The sequence below is a fragment of the Pristiophorus japonicus genome, chromosome 22 (assembly GCF_044704955.1).
Source record: "Pristiophorus japonicus isolate sPriJap1 chromosome 22, sPriJap1.hap1, whole genome shotgun sequence".
Taxonomy (NCBI): domain Eukaryota; kingdom Metazoa; phylum Chordata; class Chondrichthyes; family Pristiophoridae; genus Pristiophorus; species Pristiophorus japonicus.
The window spans coordinates 20,416,280-20,436,628 of NC_091998.1; the positions used below are offsets into that span (position 1 = coordinate 20,416,280).

General features: G+C 52.6%; 1 protein-coding gene across 1 annotated transcript in view; it reads right to left on the reverse strand.

The window, feature by feature from the left end:
* fuom (fucose mutarotase) overlaps positions 1–20,349 on the reverse strand; it is a 167,252-nt gene that overhangs the window by 118,308 nt on the left and 28,595 nt on the right. Inside the window, exon 2 of the mRNA XM_070865376.1 lies at positions 8,414–8,482. Coding sequence (XP_070721477.1) covers positions 8,414–8,482 — 69 coding nt within the window. The remainder of the gene's footprint in view (positions 1–8,413; positions 8,483–20,349) is intronic.

Genomic DNA, 20,349 nt, shown 5'->3' on the forward strand with positions numbered 1-20,349 from the left:
ACACTGTAAATTGTACGTGTAATTGGAAAGAATGAGCCCACTGGATGACCGGCTTTTCTTACAATGAAGGTTTCTGCCCACAATTCCTTATAATCCATGTTAGAAAGAAAGAAGTACTTGCAATCATATCGAGCGTTTCAGGACATCCCAGAGCACTTTACAACCAATTACTGTCATTTTCATAGAACACAATGTGCAAGGAACTGTGAGCACAAATCTATACCATTTATAGCCGAGGAGACAGCCATTCGGCCCATCATTTCTGCACCAGAACTTTGCTTAAGTAATTCAAAACCAACGAAGCTCAACGTAAGCTCAAGGAACAGCACCTCATCTTTCGATTAGGCACTTTACAGCCTTCTGGACTCAACATCGAGTTCAACAATTTCAGACCATAACCTCTGCCCCTATTTTTTTGCATGGCAGCTGTTGATAATTCTTCCATTCCCATTTACACATCTTCTAGACTTATCTTTTGTTTCTTTACCTGTCCCATTGCCATCTCCTTTTGCTTTGTACAATCATACCTTTTGTCATTTAATCTCTCCTGCCTCCCACCCTATTACAGACCTTCCCTTTTGTTCTTTCCTCCCCTCCCCCATTTCCCTGCCCCTGCATGTGCTTAAAATCCGTTACATGTCTAACTTTGCCCAATTCTGATGAAACGTCATTGACCTGAAATGTTAACTCTGTTTCTCTCTCCATGGATGTTGCCTGACCCGCTGAGTGTTTCTGCATTTTCTGTTTTTATCACTAATCATAGCACCCCGTTTTATCTCCATAACCCTGTAAACTGCTCTGCTTCAAACTTAACTGTGCCATCAGGGGGACAGAACTGTCACCAAGGCTAGGCACCTCCCTTCAGAGAGGAAATTGGGCCAGATTTTCCAGGGGTGCCCTGCTAGGTCTTAACATTTTTTTTACCCACGAAGTTGCTGAAAGTGCGAGCAGATAACGGCACAGAGAGGAAACATGACATCTGGGACCTTGGTGAACAACAGGACAGAGTATCTCCTTAACCAATGAGATTTAAGGAATGAAAAATAATGGCCCGGAATTTGCGGTGGGTAATAACAACAAATGGCAAACTTGTTCGCTGTCATTACCCTGTTGAAATTGACCGTAACTTCAGGATTTAGTGCGTACGCATCCTAACGTGGAAATCCTGACATTGCGGTCAGTCATTCATTGCTCTGACACCGGCTGTGCTGTGCACCCCCCACACCTCCACAGACCGCTTGATTGGCACCCCATCTACCACCTTAAGCATTCATTCCCTCCATCACTGGTGCACCATGGTTGCAATGTGTTGCCTCTACAAGATGCACTGCAGCAACTCGCCAAGGCTCCTTCGACAGCAGCTCCCAAACCCACGAGCTCTACCATCTAGAAGGACAAGGGCAGCAGATGCAGGGAACACCGCCACCCATCCAAGTCACACACCATCCTGACTTGGAAGTATATCGCCGTTCCTTCATTGTTGCCGGGTCAAAACCCTGGAACTCACTCCCTAACAGCACTGTGGGAGCACTTTCACCACACGGACTGCAGCGGTTCAAGGCAGCGGCTCACCACCACCTTCTCAAGGAGCAATTAGGGATGGGCAATAAATGCTGGCCTTGCCAGTGATGCTCACATCCCAGAACAAATTGTAAAAATCAATGTAATCAGTGAAATCAGTGAAACTGACGAAAACTTGGGCGTTTCCACACTAATACCACTGTTAAATTCTCCATTAAAAGTTAGAGCCTTTTGTATTAGGTGCAACTGGGGTTTTATCAGTGTATTGACTGCTGAACAAACGTAAAATCCCTGAAAAACTCAGTTTAATTTTGTGGAATGTCAAATTTAACTATTTTAATAAAAATTTAAATTTTAAGAAACTTTAATATATTTTATTTCAGGTTTACCGTTCCCCATGTGAGAGCCCCAATCTTTGTTTTGCTCTCTAACATTTGGCAGAAAAAAATCAAAGAGCAAGTTATTATTTAAATGGAGAAAGATTGCAAAGTGCTGCAGTACAGTGGGACCTGGGGGTTCTTGTGCATGCAACACAAAAGGATAGTATGCAGGTACAGCAAGTGATCAGGAAGGCCAATGGTATATTGGTCTTTATTGCAAAGGGGATGGAGTATAAAAGCAGGGAAGTCTTACTACAGCTATATAAAGTATTGGTGAGACCAACCTGGAATAATGCGTGCAGTTTTGGGTTCCATATTTACGAAAGGATATACTTGCTTTGGAGGCAGTTCAGAGAAGGTTCACTAGGTTGATTCTGGGGATGAGGGAGTTGACTTATGAGGAAAGGTTGAGTAGATTGAGCCTCTACTCATTGGAATTCAGAAGAATGAGAGGTGATCTTATCGAAACGTATAAGATTATCAGGGGGCTTGACAAGGTGGCTGCAGAGAGGATGTTTCCACTGATGGGGGAGACTAGAACTAGAGGGCATAATCTTAGAATAAGGGGCCGCCCATTTAAAACAGAGATGAGGAGAAATTTCTTCTCTCAGAAGGTTGTAAATCTGTAGAATTCGCTGCCTCAGAGAGCTGTGGAAGCTGGGACATTGAATAAATTTAAGTTAGAAATAGACAGTTTCTTAAACACTAAGGGGATAAGAGGTTATGGGGAGCGGGCAGGGAAGTGGACCTGAGTCCATGATCAGATCAGCCATGATCTTATTGAATGGCAAGGAGCCATATGGCCTACTCCTGTTCCTATTTCTTATGTTCTTATGTATTCTTTAAAAGTTAGAATAAAAGCGTATTCACTTTTCCTGGCTCCCGGTCTGTGAGAATTCTGCATTGTGATTGGCTGCTTAGACAGCTTGCGTTAGGGGCTCCCCATTAACTTACACTGATCTCCATTGAACATTGAGCTTTGTGGGACGCTTACTTCGGAGCCAGTGGCAAACGCCAAACTAAAGACTGAGATGGAGGGTGAATTAAAGGGGGTGAATTCAATGTCAAACCAAGTACAGAAAGAGAAACAGAGAGAGGGAAAGAAAGATTGGATTAGGAAGAGTGAAAAAGAGACAGAAAGGAAAAGTAAGTAAGCTAAATTCAAAATTAAAAATGACATTTTTAAGATCTCCTGAAACAATTCACAACCTGAAGGAATGAAACTCCACACTTATAATTGTTATTTTTCTGGGCAAGAGAGGTCGATTGGCAGTTATTGACTATTATCATGCCGTTAAATTACGCTGTTAATTAATAGACTTAACTTTCTGTGGCACGTTTAACAGGCAGTTAATGTGCAAATGCAGCAACTTCATGAAAATCACGGGGTGGTTAAGCGCGAGATGCTGTTTTCGCGAAGCTAATGGTGGAGCGACGCAAACCGGCCAGCAACGGTTGCCGATTCACAATTCACGGCTCTCTTCCTCTGTCTGCTATTTTAACAAAAGTTTTAGCCCATTCATAAATTATCACAGATAGTCCTTTTTAAGTTACGACATCAACACATCACTGTGATAATCTCCACATGCGTGCTGATTTATATGCAGTGTGGCATGCTGCTCATGGACTGTGTGGCAGACATGCACGAGGCAAACTGGTTCAGGTGGAAGAAGAGGGGAATGCAATTCATCCTGGATCCCACAAACCTAGAGCCGATTGAATCAAGCTGTCATGGCAAACCCATCCTCCCCTGTGGAAGGACACCATCTGGTGGCTGATCACAGCATCAATATTCATTTAAATAAATACAGCAGCTCTGATGTCCCTTACGATTCCTAAGTGAATGAGTTTCACATTCCAATCCAGTGAGATTTTTCTGTGTATAGGTATATGCCACAAAACTGCCAGAATCTCAACACTGATGGGGTATCTCCTTGATAAGAGGCCATAAAGATAGCTGGTGTGTAAAATGGTAATGTCACATTTTGTGGTTATTGGGGACAGTACAGGAGGAACTGCAAATTGCATCCAAACAGTACACATATATAAAATTGTCATATTTTTGACAAATGCGATGATTCTTAGCAAAATCCCAGTAATTTTAATATAGACGGCTCCTGCTCTGACCCACCACTCAAACTTTCAGACGATGGTGTCTCTTTCACCATCAGTACCATATATCGGGGACCTTTCTGGACCTTTGAATGTATGGCCCTGAAAGAGAGACGCACACATTTCAAAATCTCAACCAGTGTGTTGTAAGAGAAAATGCCACCGATACTTAAAGGTATCTTTGTTGGAATGAGGGTATTACTGCCATTGTGAATTCATTGTCCTCACTTCCCTTCATACTTTAGAAAGTAAAGAAAGACTTGCATTTATATAGCGCCTTCCATGACCACAGGACATCTCAAAGTGCTTTACAGCAAAATTAAGTACTTTTGGAGTGTAGTGACTGTTGTAATGTGGGAAACGTGGCAGCCAATTTGCACACAGCAGGCTCTCACACACAGCAATGTGAGAATGAACAGATAATCGTTTTTTTGTTATGTTGATTGAGGGCCAAATTATGGCTCAGAGACATGGACCACGTACAGTCGCTGGAGAAATACCACCAACGATGTCTCCGCAAGATCCCCTGAGACCTTAGCGTTCTCGTCCAGGCTAACATCCCGAGCATTGAAGCACTGACCACACTTGATCAGCTCCACTGGGCAGGCCACATTGTTCGCATGCCAGACAAAAGACTCCCAAAGCTAACTGCTCTACTCGGAACTCCTTCACGGCAAACGAGCCAAAGGTGGGCAGAGGAACACATGACACCCTCAAAGCCTCCCTGATAAAGTACAACATCCCCACTGACACCTGGGAGTCCCTGGCCAAAGACCGCTCAAAGTGGAGGAAGTGCATCCAGGAAGGCGCTGAGCACAGAGTCTCATCACCGGGAGCATGCAGAAATCAAGCACAGGCAGCGGAAAGAGCATGCAGCAAACCTGTCCCACCCATCCTTTCCCTCAATGACTATCTGTCCCACCAACGACTGTGGTTCTCTTATTCAACTGTTCAGCCACCTAAGGACTCATTGTTAGAGTGGACGCAAGTCCTCCTTGATTCCGAGGGACTACCTATGATGATGATTGGCCAGGACACCAGGGGTCACTCCCCTGCTCTTCTTCAAAATAGTGCCTTGGAATCTTTTATGTCCACTTGAGAGAGCAGACGGGGCTTCGATTTAACATTTCATCCAAAAGACGGCACCTCCGACAGTGCAGCACTCCCTAAGCACTGCACTGAAGTTGTCATTGGATATATTCAAGAGGGAGTTAGATATGGCCCTTACGGCTAAAGGGATCAAGGGGTATGGAGAGAAAGCAGGAAAGGGGTACTGAGGTGAATGATCAGCCATAATCTTATTGAATGGTGGTGCAGGCTCGAAGGGCCGAATGGCCTACTCCTGCACCTATTTTCTATGTTTCTATGTCAGCCTAGATTTCTTTGTGCTCAAGTCTCTGGAATGGGACTTGAACCCACAACCTTCTGACTCAGAGGCGAGAGTGCTACCCACTGAAAGAAATGTTGTTAGAAACAGGTGCAGACTGGTAAAATTTCTTCACAGTTCATTGGATGCAGGGATGCGACTAGAGGGCTCAAACATATCTAAAGCTTCCCTATTGTCAACAAAGCAATGAAAAGTTAACTGGTGAAAGCAAAGCCCACCCCAGCCAGCCAAAGTCAGTTTATGAAAGATGGTACCTACATATCAAATGTACTGGAATACGTTGAATGTTTAACCAGAGTTACAGGTTAAAGGTAAGATGATGAATGTTATATATCGAGAATTTCATAAAGCATTTGATAAGGTCCCTTACAGGAAAACTTAAAGCATATGAGGAGGATTCGCGGGTAGTTACCAATGGCAACTGTTAGAGTTGCTCTTTCTTGCAAGTCATTCAATCAAGAGATTCAACTGCCTAATAAATGTATTCCATGAACACTGCTGATTTGAACATTTAAGAGCATTCTTGAGTGCTATACATGATAACAGATGCTAAGAGATAGTTCACGTGTGCATTACATATTTGCTGGTGTAAAGTGTGACAGCCAGGGACTGTGAATACACAAACAATGGCCAAAGAGCAGTATAATGGTCCCAGCACCTCTCCCACCATAGCCATAACACAGAACTCTCCTGAGCAATGTTATAGTTGGATCACGATTACTTTTTTTAAAAATCCTCAATATTCCCTCCTTTTCTCCTGAAAGAGCTCTCTTGCTGGGCTCTGCTGCAGCAGGTTCTAGCAACACTTCCGTACCCCACTCATCGCCATTCTTTAAGTATGAGTGTGGTCAGGCTATTCAACCACAGAAGGCTTTGCAGCTCCACCTGATCTTGTTCTCACCCAATCATACCGACAGCAATCAGGAAGGGGAACCCTAGGTGATTTTCCCCCTTCTTGGGACTCCAGGGACTTGAGCACATAAATCTAGGCTGACACTCCAGTGCAGTGCTGTGGGAGTGCTGCACTGTCGGAGGTGCATCCTTCGGATGAGACATTAAACCGTTGTCCAGCCTGCCCTCTCAGGTGGACATAGAAGATCCCATGACATTATTTGAAGAAGAGCAGGGGAGTTATCCCCGGTGTCTTGGCCAATATTTATCCCTCAACCAACATAACAAAAACAGATTATCTGGTCATTATCACAGTGCTGTATGTGGGAGCTTGCTGTGCGCAAATTGGCTGCCGTGTTTCCTACATTACAAGAGTGACTACACTCCAAAAGTTGGTTGTAAGGGGCTTTGAGACGTCCGGTGGTCGTGAAAGGTGCTATATAAATGTAAGTCTTTCTTTTTCTTTCTTAAACTAGTGATGCTTGAGAGCAAGTTTAGCACCTCAGCTGAGATCAGTGAACTCTGAAATCGAACGTGGCTTAGCAACGCAATGGGTGGGTGGTGCCTTTAACTAATATAGACTTTTTACATTTAAAAGAATGGCAGATTTGTCTGTAGCCCACTGCTGCAAATGAAACTAAAAGAAAAGAACATGCAGAGGGTGAGGATAGAGGCGGGCAGTGCCATGTTTATGATGACGGAGATGAGGAAGTGATCAGATATGGTCAGCTGTGGCTCGGTGGGTAGCACACTCACCTCCAAATCAGAAGGTTGTGTGTTCAAATCCCACTTCAGAGACTTGAGCACAAAAATCTAGGCTGACAGCCTGAGGGAGTGCTGCACTGTCAGAGATACTGTCTCTCGGATGAGATGTTAATCTGGGGCCATGTCTGCCCTCTCAGGTGGGTGTAAAAGATCGCATGACACTGTTTCAAAGAAGAACAGGGGAGCTATCCCTGGTGTCCTGGCCAATATTTATCCCTCAATCAACATTTAAAAAAAAATAGATTACCTGGTCATTATCACATTGCTGTTTGTGGGAGCCTGCTGTGCGCAATTGGCTGCCACGTTTCCTACATTGCAACCGTGACTACGCTTCAAAAAGTACTTAATTGGCTGTAAAGTGCTTTAGGATGTCCTGCGGCCTTGAAAGGCTGTATTTCTTTATTGTATCAATCAAGACTTGGTAAGGTTAATGGGGTGGATATGGACATGGGCATGTGCAGCGGTGTGTATTTGCAAGGTGAGGCTGGTTGACGACAGAGATCAATATCACTGAAATCAATCTTTTACTCTAATAACCTGAGTAGAGAGAGGTGGGTAGAAGGGGGCAGGAGGGCTGATAGAGGATGGGAAGTTACTAAGTCTGAAGACCAGATCAACAAAGTCTGGTAGAGAATTAAAGGGAATGGAGAGTGCAGCGGAAAGGCCACCGGAACCAATTGCAAACTATTACGAGAAAGAGACTTGGATTTATATAGCGCCTTTCACGATCAACGGATGTTTCAAAGCGCTTTATAGCCAATGAAGTACTTTTGGAGTGCAGTCACTGTTGTAATGTAGGAAACGCGGCAGCCAATTTGCACACAGCAAGCTCCCACAAACAGCAATGTGATAATGACCAGATAACCTGTGTTTGTTATGTTGATTGAGGGATAAATATTGTCCAGGACACCGGGGATAACTCCCCTGCTCTTCTTCGAAATAGTGCCATGGGATCTTTTCCATCGACTTGCGAGAGCAGACAGGGCCTCGGTTTAACGTCTCAGCTGAAAGACGACACCTCCGACAGTGCTGCGCTCCCTCAGCACTGCAAAGGAGCGTCAGCCTAGATATTTTTTTGTGCCCAAGTCCCTGGAGTGGGACGTGAGCCCACAACCTTCTGCCTCAGAGGTGAGTGTGCTATTCACTGAGCCATGGTTGACACAACTGACAGAGTTCAATGGAAGGGTTGGCGGAGAGGTGCAACAACACTCTCACTAATTGACTACCCCCAGGTTGAGCAGTCATGTTGCTTAACCAAAACTATAATGATACCACAGGTGTTGTTGTTTACTACTGTGTTAAGAGTTTCCACGGTAATTAATAGATCAGAGAAATCCTTACTGAAAGCAATGCTCACCATCAGCTCTTATTTCAGTAGGGCCAAAGCGACACACTGAAGATGTTGGGAAGTTGCCATCAGCGAGCACTGAAAGATAAAACATTGGAGATGAATAAGGGGCCTCCCCGGGTAACGTGCTTCATATAAAGCCCAGTGTAGAACCAGTGCTGGGAAAGGACGCAGTCAGGAAACCACAATGGTGAAAATTTAGCTGATGATTCAAAAGTTTATATGCCACAATAGAGGGTTGCCAAAATTAAAATACTGTTTGTTTAAGAAATGCAAGGTCAAATGGATTTTTCTAGGGGGAGTAACTTCAAAACATTCCCAGATGCAAGTGCTTTTACAGAATAGCAACTGTCATGGTTTAAATTTCAGTCTCGCTTGCAAATGCACTCTTCAGTTTGCGTGTTTGGCATTGAAATTATGCTAATATCTCTTGACGATGTCAATGGGTAAAGCCAAAGTCACACAACATAAGTGCTTGGATGCTTTACTGGAATTACTTTTAGCCAGCTGAGGTCTATATATGGATGTAACTCTAAATCTGAGCAAATTTGTCCATGTCTACCATGTGCACTGTTTATTACTACAAAAGAAAAATACTGCAGATGCTGGAATCTGAAATAAAAACAGAAAATGCTGGCAATCTCAGGGGGTCTGGCAGCATCTGTGGAGAGAGGAACAGAGTTAACGTTTCAAGGCGAAGGGTCATCGACCTGAAATGTTACCTCTGTTTCTCTCTCCACAGATAATGCCTGACCCACTAAGGTTTCCAGCATTTTCTGTAATTACCACTACTGTAATTCACTTCCCTCACCCTGCCCCCAGTTTTTGCACCCCCCCCCCCCCCCCACCGCCTACTGACTCATGATCTGGTAAGGTTCCTTGCCCACCAGAAGCCCTCCAGTGCCTTGTCCAATTGCCCACTCTTCCTATGATAGTGAGGGTCAGTTGGCTCTTTGACCTTGGCGGATGTTACCATCAAGCTCAGTCTTGTCTTTAACCAACATTCACATGTGTGCACTTTCCAACAGGAGTCACTGGATAGCAAACAAGAACAAGAGTCCACGTGATTTTATAGTGTCAGCCATGGTTCAGTGAGTACCACTCTTGCCTTTGAGTCAGAAGGTTGTGGGTTCAAGTCCCACTCCAGAGAGTTGAGTGCAAAATTCCAGGCTGATTTGGAGGCATACAGTAACTTTGGACTGTGGTATTGTGAGATTCTGACTGTGGTTTAAAGCTGGTCACGTTTATTACCTCATTATCGCCATGCCTAATTCACACCCTATGCAAACACAATACTTTAAGTTAGGCCCTAATAAACATCACTTCTGACAGAGCTGCAGAAAATCCAGCAAAATAATTAAACCTTTCCTTACATGTCATAACATAAGAATTAGGAACAGGAGTAGGCCATCTAGCCCCTCGAGCCTGCTCCGCCATTCAACAAGATCATGGCTGATCTGGCCGTGGACTCAGCTCCACTTACCCGCCCGCTCCCCGTAACCCTTAATTCCCTTATTAGATAAAAATCTATCCATCTGTGACTTGAATACATTCAATGAGATAGCCTCAACTGCTTCCTTGGGCAGAGAATTCCACAGATTCACAACCCTCTGGGAGAAGAAATTCCTTCTCAACTCGGTTTTAAATTGGCTCCACCGTATTTTGAGGCTGTGCCCCCTAGTTCTAGTCTCCCCAGCCAGTGGAAACAACCTCTCTGCCTCTATCTTGTCTATCCCTTTTATTATTTTAAATGTTTCTATAAGATCACCCCTCATCCTTCTGAACTCCAACGAGTAAAGACCCAGTCTACTCAATCTATCATCATAAGGTAACCCCCTCATCTCCGGAATCAAGCTAGTGAATCGTCTCTGTACCCCCTCCAAAGCCAGTATATCCTTCCTTAAGTAAGGCGACCAAAACTGCATGCAGTACTCCAGGTGCGGCCTCACCAATACCCTATACAGTTGCAGAAGGACCTCCCTGCTTTTGTACTCCATCCCTCTCGCAATGAAGGCCAACATTCCATTCACCTTCCTGATTACCTGCTGCACCTGCAAACTAACTTTTTGGGATTCATGCACAAGGACCAATCGTGGAGCAGTGGAGGCGTGTCCTGCTCAGTTGGAGCTGAGCTGCAGTGAGAGGAGCAGCTACCAACTTTTGCTCCTGCCTTTGAAGGCCTGGAGAGCCCTGAGAACAGCCCAGGAAGAGAAGGAAGGAAGGGGCTTCACCACCAATTTTCACCCAGAGGGAGAGGAGGGAAGCAGAAAACTTTTAACATCTTTACCTTTTCTACAAAGAGTTGGAGAGAGGGGGAAAGACCAACAACAACATCCAGTGTGGAAGGAGGGAGACTCTACCATTTCGACAGGTGGGTGTATTGGTGCAGTCCCCAATAGACTTTGTTGTATCGGTGGGGGAAGGAAAGAAGACCACTGAGGGCCGGAACATCGCGGAGGGTGTGTGTGTGTGGAAGTGTGTGTGGGGGTCTTGCCCACAGCTAGGCCCCACACACAATTGAACACCCCTCCCCCATTGCCTAGCCTGGGATAGCTGGAGCTACCAGGCTCAAGAATATTTACCACCTATTTAACATCGTTAGGAGTGTGTGCCTGGTGGCTCTAGCTGCCCCAGGTGAAGACATCTTCTCCCCTCACCCGAAGACCACCCCCAAAGACTATTTGTGTTTTGCCATCTGGGGATTGCACCCACCCACAGCTGCGAGGGGAGACCTGCCCTCGCAGCCTCCCTCTTTCTCGCACCCCCCTTTCTCTATCTCTCTCTCTCTGTCTCTCCCCTCTCTCTCTGAGACCCCTTCCTCCTAATTTTAAAAAAATCAAACAAAAAAAAAACAACTGAGCAGAGGGAGCAAGGCCCCTCCCCAATTGCCAACTAGGGGAGAGGTGTGCCTCGTTAAGGGCTCCTCTGCTCAGTCTTTAGACAAGAGGCTAATTAAGACCATTAAGGCCTGTGACTTTGGGGTGGGTGTAGCCCTTAAAGGGACCCCGTGATGGCGACCCCATCCAGGCCGGTGGCAGGGCCAGCAAGGACATATGCGCAGGTGGCAACCGCTTCCACGGCACCTCCTGCGCCACCCGCTGCCCTGCCACCTTTTCGGCTTATTACAAAAAAACACGGGGTCAAGAGCTACACTCACCCCACAATGACCATCGAGGAGTGCGTGCGGGCGATGGCTGGGGTAGTCGGCCCCTCGGCCATTGTCGCGGCCTCCAAGATGTCTGGAAAGGCCGTGTTCTTCCTGGGGTCGGAGCGGGCGGTGTCCCTGGCCCTCGAAAAGGGGCTCACGGTGGGCGGGACGTTCCTGCCAGTGGACCCTCTCGAGGCCACCGCGCAGAGGGTCATCGTTTCAAACATCCCGCCCTTTGTTCCCGCTGAGCTCCTCCTCCCTCACCTACAACAACTGGGGGAGGTAAGGTCGGGGATCAACCCCATACCGCTCGGCCTCAGGGAGAACAGCCTGCGCCACGTGTTCTCCTTCCGCCGCCAGCTCTTTGTCCGGCTGGCGCAGGAGGAGACGACGGAGGGAAATTTCAATGTGGTGCACGAGGGGACTGCCTACCGCGTCTTCTGGACGTCGGACGGCGTGCGGTGCCATGCCTGTAGGGAGGTGGGGCATGTTTGTAAGAACTGCCCCGCCTCCAAGGTGCGCGGGCATCGTCAGGGGCCTTTGTTTTCACGGCCTCCGGCGGGGGGGAGGGAGAGCGTCCGATCGAAAAGAAGGCGCGGAAGAAGACGAGACATCTAGAGGCGGGTCCCCTCAGTGCGCCGGAAAGTTTGACCACCGCGCTCGGCCCAACCCAGTCACCGGCGAGCGCGGGGTGCCCTGAGCCCGTGCCCGAGCCCTTGAACAACACCGCAGAGGGGCCCGGGCGCGGGCAAGAAAAGGAAAAGGGGGGGGCGGAGCGGGAGGCCTCGGCAGACATGGAGGTCTCCCTGCCTCAGCGCAACTCCAGCAACAAAAGGAGGCGCCGCTCCGTTGAGGCGGAGGGGGAGCAACATCCCTCCGCGGAGAAGTCGGTGCCCGCCGCGTGTCCCGCGTCCCCCACCAGCGCCCCCAAGCAGCGCCGTAGGCGGGAGGAGTCTGTCCCCGGGGAGGGTGAGACAGTCGAGGCTGCCCAGCCTCTGCCTCCCGGGGATGGCGTGGAAGATCTGCCTGTCGTGGGGGGCGTGGGGACCGCGGAGGAATGCATTGCCGCCGGGCGTCCCGGGGACTGAGGCGGGCGGGGCCGAAAAGGCCGAACCTGAGCCCGCCCAGCCAATACCCAACTTCCCCCGGGAGTCGCTCGACCCGGCAGAAACCGAAATTATCAAGAATTTTAACGAAACTGTAAATGCTGGGCCGGGGGGTGGCAGCAGGGAGGGAGAGGAACACCCACCCTCACCCCTTACTTTGGAGCTGGAGCACTTGGGGAGCCTGGGGATTTCCTATGGCCGGGTCTCTCCTTGTTCCCCGGTTCTTGGGGCGGAGGGGGAACCCCTTCCGCTGTCGTTTCCCGACCCAGCACCGTTTTTAAAAGAGCCCAGTGGGGACTCCTCTGCCGACGATCCTGGGGGTGGGATCGGGGCAGAGCCAGGGCCGGTTGGAGCGGCCGGGTCATTTGCCGTACCTTGTGCGGTCGATGGGCCGGCTGCTGGCGGCCACCTCCCGGAGGAGGACGGGGACTCGGTGGGGGACGCGGGAGAAGAACTAGAGACCACCGCCAGCGAGGCGGTGGAACTGCTCGCGGCCGCCGCCGAGACCATCCTCATTCCTGCAAAGGAACTCCGGGACTTTTTGGCCCAGAGCCGGGGTCGCTGCAACCAAGCCCGACTGGCCCTGGAAAAATGGTCCGAGCCAGAGCTGATCAAGGGGTCCATCCGCGCCGCCGTTAAAACCTTGGCCGCGGGCGGGCCCTTGACAAAGGAGCAACACCTTGAGCTGCGCGAGCTCGAGGGACTCCTCGCTGGGCTGCGGAGGGAGCGGAGTTCAACAAAAGACTCCGCTCCCCCCCCCCCACAATAGCTTAAGGTAGAGGTTGCACTATGCTTTTGCCATGAAGATAACCATAGCCAGCCTCAACATCAACGGCGGCAGAGGGGCACGCCGTAGATTTGACAATTTTTCGCTCCTGCGGGAGGGGAAATATGCGGTGTGCTTCCTGCAAGAAACCCACACCGTTCCGGGAGACGAAGCCACGTGGCTCCTGGAATGGCAAGGAGAGGTCCGCATGAGCCACCTCACCGCCATTTCTAGTGGGGTGGCCATCTTGCTGGGCCCGCATTTTCAGCCGGAGATCTTGGGGGTCGAGGAGCCCGTGCCAGGCCGCTTGCTGCATGTAATGGTTCGCCTGGGGGACGTGCCGCTCCATCTCGTGAACGTGTACGCCCCTCATCCCGGCCCGCAGCAAATGCGCTTCTTTGAAGAGGTGTCCGCTCTTCTTGGCTCCGTCGACGTCGGCGACTGCATTGTCCTCGGGGGGGATTTTAACTGCACCCTCGAGGCGAGGGACCGCTCCGGTGCCCCGCAGTGCATGACGGCGATGGAGAAGTTGAGGGACCTGGTCGGGTCCTTCGACTTGGTGGACGTCTGGCGAAATCTCCACCCCGACTCCAGCGCCTTTACTTGGGTGAGGCCTGGAGTAGGATGGTCTAGAGTCGACCGCCTTTACGTGTCTCGGGCGTACGTTTCCTGTGTCCCGGCGGCCTCCATGCGGCCGGTGCCGTGTTCGGACCACCACCTGGTGTGGGCGGAGCTCGCTTCGCTCCGCGCGAGGACGGGGTCCGCGTACTGGCACTTTAACAACCGCCTGCTGGAGGATGTGCGGTTCCAGGACTCGTTCCGTTGATTCTGGTCCGACTGGAGAAGGAAGCAGGGGGGCTTCCCCTCCTTGAGGCTATGGTGGGACGTGGGCAAGGCTCACGTCCGCGTCTTCTGTCAAGAGTATGCGAGGGGGTCGACCAAGAGGCGGGCGGCCAGAGTCGGGCGCCTAGAAAAAGAGGTGCTCGACCTGGAAGCCCGTCTCGGTCAAGTCGTCCAGGACCCGGCCCTGCGGACGGTGTACGAAGCGAAGAAGGCCGCGCTGAAGGACCTGCAGCACGTCGGGTCCCGAGGCGCGTTCGTGAGGTCGCGGATCCGGTTCCTGCGGGATCTGGACCGCGGCTCCCCCTTCTTCTACTCGCTGGAAAAAAGGCAGAGTGTCCGTAAGCAGCTCTTGACGCTGCTGGCCGACGACGGCTCTCTCTTCTCGGATCCGGAGGGCGTCAACAACAGGGCCCGTGAATATTACGGGGCTCTGTTCTCTCCGGATCCGTTCAGCGAGGAAGCGCGTAGAGTTTTGTGGGAGAACCTGCCGAAGGTCAGCCCGGAGGGAGACAAAAATTTGGAAGCTCCGCTAAGCCTGGCGGAGCTGACCGGTGCCCTCGACCGGCTCTCGAGGGGAAAATCCCCGGGGCTGGATGGGCTGACCGTGGAGTTCCACAGGGCGTTCTGGGACGTCCTGGGGGGCGACTACGCGCGGGTCCTGGGGGAAAGTCTGGCGACCGGGGAGATGCCCCTCTCTTGGCGCAGGGCAGTCATCGTCCTGCTGCCTAAGAAGGGCGATCTCCGCCTCCTTAAGAACTGGCGCCCGGTCTCCCTCCTCAGCACGGACTACAAAATCTTCGCCAGGGCGATGTCTGCTCGCCTTGGTGCCGTGCTGGACCACATGATCCACCCTGACCAGTCCTACACGGTCCCGGGCCGGACAATCCACGATAACATCCATCTGGTCCGGGACCTCATCCATTGTTCCCAGGAGGCTGGTCTGTCGGTCGCCTTCCTATCCCTCGACCAAGAGAAGGCGTTCGACAGGGTGGATCACGACTATCTGCTCGGAACTCTGCGCGCTTTCGGGTTCGGGACGCATTTCGTCGCCCGGATCCGACTTTTGTACGCCGCCGCAGAGTGTCTGATTAAGGTTAACGGGTCCTTGACGGCGCCCCTTCGCTTTAGGAGAGGGGTGCGCCAGGGATGCCCCATGTCCGGCCAGTTATACGCCGTTTGCGTGGAGCCTTTCCTGCGCCTCTTGCGGACGAGGTTGACGGGACTGGCTCTGCAAGGGCCGGGCGTGGAGGTCGTCCTCTCGGCTTACGCCGATGACGTGCTCCTCGTGGTAGAGGATCCCGCTGACGTGCGGAGGATGCGAGAGTGCCAGGAGATTTACTCGGCCGCGTCCTCCGCCAGGATCAACTGGGAGAAATGTTCCGGACTCCTGGTGGGTCAGTGGCGGGTGGACTCCCTGCCGGAGGAGCTCAGGCCTTTTGCCTGGAGCACGACCCATCTCCTCTATCTGGGAGTCTACCTTAGCCCCGACGAGGGAGCCTGGCCGGCGAACTGGCAGGAGCTGGAGGCCAAGGTCGCCGCTCGCCTAGGGTGCTGGACAGGACTGCTCCGAGTGCTGTCCTACAGGGGTCGAGCGCTAGTCATAAACCAGCTGGTGGCTGCAATGTTGTGGTACCGGCTGGTCACTTTGACCCCTCCCCCTGCGTTTGTCGCCAAGATACAGAAGAAGCTGGTGGACTTCTTCTGGAACAACAGGAAGCACTGGGTCTCTGCCGCGGTCTTGAGTCTCCCGCTTGAGGAGGGCGGTCAGTCGTTGGTGTGCGTCAGCGCCAAGCTCGCGACTTTCCGTCTTCAGACCCTGCAGAGATACCTTTACGTCGAGCCCCCTCCTAGGTGGTGTGCTCTGGCGACGTATTTCTTCCGCCAGCAGCGCGACCTCAATTACGACACGCAGCTCCTGTTTGTGAACTTGGGGGGTGTCAGGACCGCCCTCCGGGAGCTGCCTGTCTTTTACAAGGAACTCATCAGGGTCTGGAACAAAGTCTCCACCAAGCGCAGCTCTCCGCCGGCTGGAGTGGCGGCCGTCCTGCAGGAGCCGCTGCTCGGGAATCCGTACCTCAATGACCGAGGTTTTATGTCGCGGTCGGAAGAGAGGGCTGTGGCTGGTGAGGTGACCAGGGTCAGGGACCTGCTTGATGGCGGAGGAGCGGGCTGGATGGCGCCAGACACGCTGGCACGGCGCCTAAATTCTGCCAACGTCCGCCACGCGGCCGATGCCATCGAGTCGCTAAAAACAGCTCTGGGCCCTGACTCCGTTAGGTGCATCGAGGAGGCTCAAGCACGTGGGGAGATCCCGTCCGAACTGACCCCCGTCCGGACGGAATTCCTCATCGGCGCCAAACCCCGGAACCTCCCTCGGGGGCCGGCGCCTCACAACTTGAGCCGCCTCGGGGAAATCCCCTCCGTGCCTTTCAGTTCCGCGCGGAGGGGTTTCTTGTACGGGCTGCTCCTGCACACTCTCAACTTTGCCATCCTCGCCTGCCATCCGGACACGCCATGGCGTACCATCTTGCCGTCCGGAGGAGGAGGGGGTCCCTGATGGAGGGCACTCTACGCAGGGGTCCTCCCACTATTCATCGGGGACTTGGCCTGGAGGGTGGTGCACGGAGCAGTGCCGTGCAACAAATTTTTAAGCCGGTTCACAGACTCCCAGGCCGCCTGCAATTTCTGCGGTCTGGAGGAGTCCGTGTTCCATGTTTTTATTGAGTGCACGAGGTTGCAGCCCCTGTTCCATTATTTGAAGGGGCTGCTCCTGAAATTCTGGCTGCACTTCAGTCCCACTCTCCTGATCTTTGGGCACCCTGTGCGGAGGGGAGCAGGTAGGTCCGAGGGCCTCCTCGTAGGACTGCTCCTGGGCACGGCCAAGGGTGCCATCAGCCGGTCCAGGCAGCGGGCGGTCGAGGGGGTCGTTCAACATGACTGCCTGCCTCTCTTCCGCTCTTACATCCGGTCCAGGGTGTCCTTGGAGATGGAGCACGCGGTGTCCACCGGTACGCTCGCGGCCTTCCGCGAGAGGTGGGCACCGGAGGGACTGGAGTGCATCATCACGCCCGGCAACCAAATTTTAATTTGATTTTACGTTTTAAAGTTTCATTTGTTTTAATTGCCGGTGCTTTTAGTGTCCCCTTCCCTTTTATAGTGGGCACTGGGGAAAAAAAGGTGATTTTAGTGCCCAAAAAAAAAAACCCAAAAAAAAGAAAAACACAAAAAAAAAGGGCCTTGTAAATGTCTGGTGTGTCATCCAGGTCGGGTGTCACGGTTTAATGTTTATGTTTTATAGGTAGACTCTAAAAGAGTTTCATGCACAAGGACCAATCGTGGAGCAGTGGAGGCGTGTCCTGCTCAGTTGGAGCTGAGCTGCAGTGAGAGGAGCAGCTACCAACCTTCGCTCCTGCCTTGGAAAGCCTGGAGAACCCTGAGAACAGCCCAGGAAGAGAAGGAAGGAAGGAAGGGGCTTCACCACCAACTTTCACCCGGAGGGAGAGGAGGGAAGCAGAAAACTTTCAACAACTTTTACCATTTCTGCAAAGGGTTGGAGAGAGGGGGAAAGACCAACAACAACATCCAGTGTGGAAGGAGGGAGACTCTACTATTCTACAGGTGGGTGTGGGTGCATTCCCCAATAGACTTCGCTGTATCGGTGGGGGGAGGAAAGAAGACCACTGAGGGCCGGAACATCGCGGGGGGTGTGTGTGTGTGGAAGTGTGTGTGGGGGTCTTGCCTACAGCTAGGCCCCACACACAATTGAAACACCCCTCCCCCATTGCCTAGCCTGGGATAGCTGGAGCTACCAGGCTGAAGATTTTCTTTAACCACCTATTTAACATCGTTAGGAGTGTGTGCCTGGTGGTTCTAGCTACCCCAGGTGAAGACATCTTCTCCCCTCACCCGAAGACCACCCCAAAGACTATTTGTGTTTTGCCATTTGGGGATTGCACCCACCCACAGCTGCGAGGGGAGACCTGCCCTCGCAGTTCCCCCCCCCTTCCCACCCCCCTCTTTCTTTCTCTGTTACTCTCTGTTTCTCCCCTCTCTCTCTGAGAGCCCTTCCTCCCAAATTGGGGAAAAAACAAAACAATTGAGACAACTGAGCAGAGGGAGCAAGGCCCCTCCCCAATTGCCAACTAGGGGAGAGTGTGCCTCGTTAGGAGCTCCTCTGCTCAGTCACATTAAACGAGGCCAATTAAGACCATTAAGGCCTGTGGCTTTGGGGTGGGTGTAGCCCTTAAAGGGACCCCGTGATGGCGACCCCATCCACGCCGGTGGCGGTGCCAGTGAGGACATATGCGCAGGCGGTGTCCACATCCACGGCACCTCCTGCGCCACCCGCTGCCCTGCCACCTTTTACACTCATCACGAAAAAACACGGGGTCAAGAGCTACACTCACCCCACAATGAGCATCGAGGAGTGCGTGCGGGCGATGGCTGGGGTAGTCGGCCCCTCGGCCATTGTCGCAGCCTCCAAGATGTCTGGGAAGGCCGTGTTCTTCCTGGGGTCGGAGCGGGCGGTGTCCCTGGCCATCGAAAAGGGGCTCACGGTGGGCGGGACGTTCCTGCCGGTGGACCCTCTCGAGGCCACCACGCACAGAGGGTCATCGTGTCAAACGTCCCGCCCTTTGTTCCCGCTGAGCTCCTCCTCCCTCACCTACACCAACTGGGGGAGGTAAGGTCGGGGATTAACCCCATACCGCTCGGCCTCAGGGAGAGCAGCCTGCGCCACGTGTTCTCCTTCCGCCACCAGCTCTTTGTCCGGCTGGCGCGGGAGGAGACGACGGAGGGATCATTTAATGTGGTGCACGAGGGGACTGCCTACCGCGTCTTCTGGACGTCGGACGGCGTGCGGTGCCATGCCTGTAGGGAGGTGGGGCATGTTCGTAAGAACTGCCCCGCCTCCAAGGCCGCCAAACCACTGAAGGCGGCCAAGGCTGGCGCCGCCGCCACCCCTCCCCCTAGTTGCGTCCGCGTGCCGGGAGCCGTAGGTGCGCGGGCATCGTCGGAGGCCTTTGTTTTCAGGGCCTCCGGCGGGGAGGGAGGGAGAGCGTCCGACCGGAAAGAAGGCGCGGAACAAGGCGAAACATCTAGAGGCGGGTCCCCTCAGTGCGCCAGAAAGTATGACCACCGCGCTCGGCCCAACCCAGCCACCGGCGAGCGCGGGGTGCCCTGAGCCCATGCCCGAGCCCTTGAACAACACCGCAGAGGGGCCCGGGCGCGGGCAAGAAAAGGATAAGGGGGGGGCGGAGCGGGAGGCCTCGGCAGACATGTGGGTCTCCCTGCCTTCGCGCACCCCCAGGAACAAAAAGAGGCACCGCCCCAATGAGGCGGAGGGGGAACAACATCCCTCCGCGGAGGAGGCGGTGCCCGCCGCGTGTCCCGCGTCCCCCACCAGCGCCCCCAAATTGCGCTGCAGGCGCGAGGAGTCTGTCCCCAGGGAGGGTGAGGCAGTCGAGGCTGCCCAGCCGCTGCCTCCTGGGGATGGCGTGGAAGATCTGCCTGTCGTGGGGGGCGTGTGGCCAGCGGAAGAATGCGTAGCCGCCGGGTCGAGCATCCCGGGGACTGAGGCGGGCGGGGCCGAAAAGGCCGAACCTGAGCCCGCCCAGCCAATACCCAACTTCCCCTGGGATTTGCTCGACTCGGCAGAAACTGAAAATGTCAATAATTTTAATGAATCCGTACACGCTGGGCTGGGGGGTGGCGGCGGGGAGGGAGAGGAACAACAACCCTCGCTCCCTACTGTGGAGCTGGGGGAATTGGAGGACCTGGAACATTACTTTGACCAGGTCTCTCCCTGTTCCCCGGTTCCTGGGGCAGAGGGGGAACCCCTTTCGCTGTCGCTTTCCGACCCAGCACCAATTTTAAAAGAGCCCAGTGGGGACTCCTCTGCCGACGATCCTGGGGGTGGGGACTCGGGGCAGAGCCAGGGCCAGATGGAGCGGCCGGGCCGTTTGCCGTACCTCGTGCGGTCGACGGGCCGGCTGCTAGCGGCGACCTCCCGGAGGGGGACGGGGACTCGGTGGAGGACGCGGGTGAAGATCTCGAGTCCATCGCCAGTGAGGCGGTGGATCTG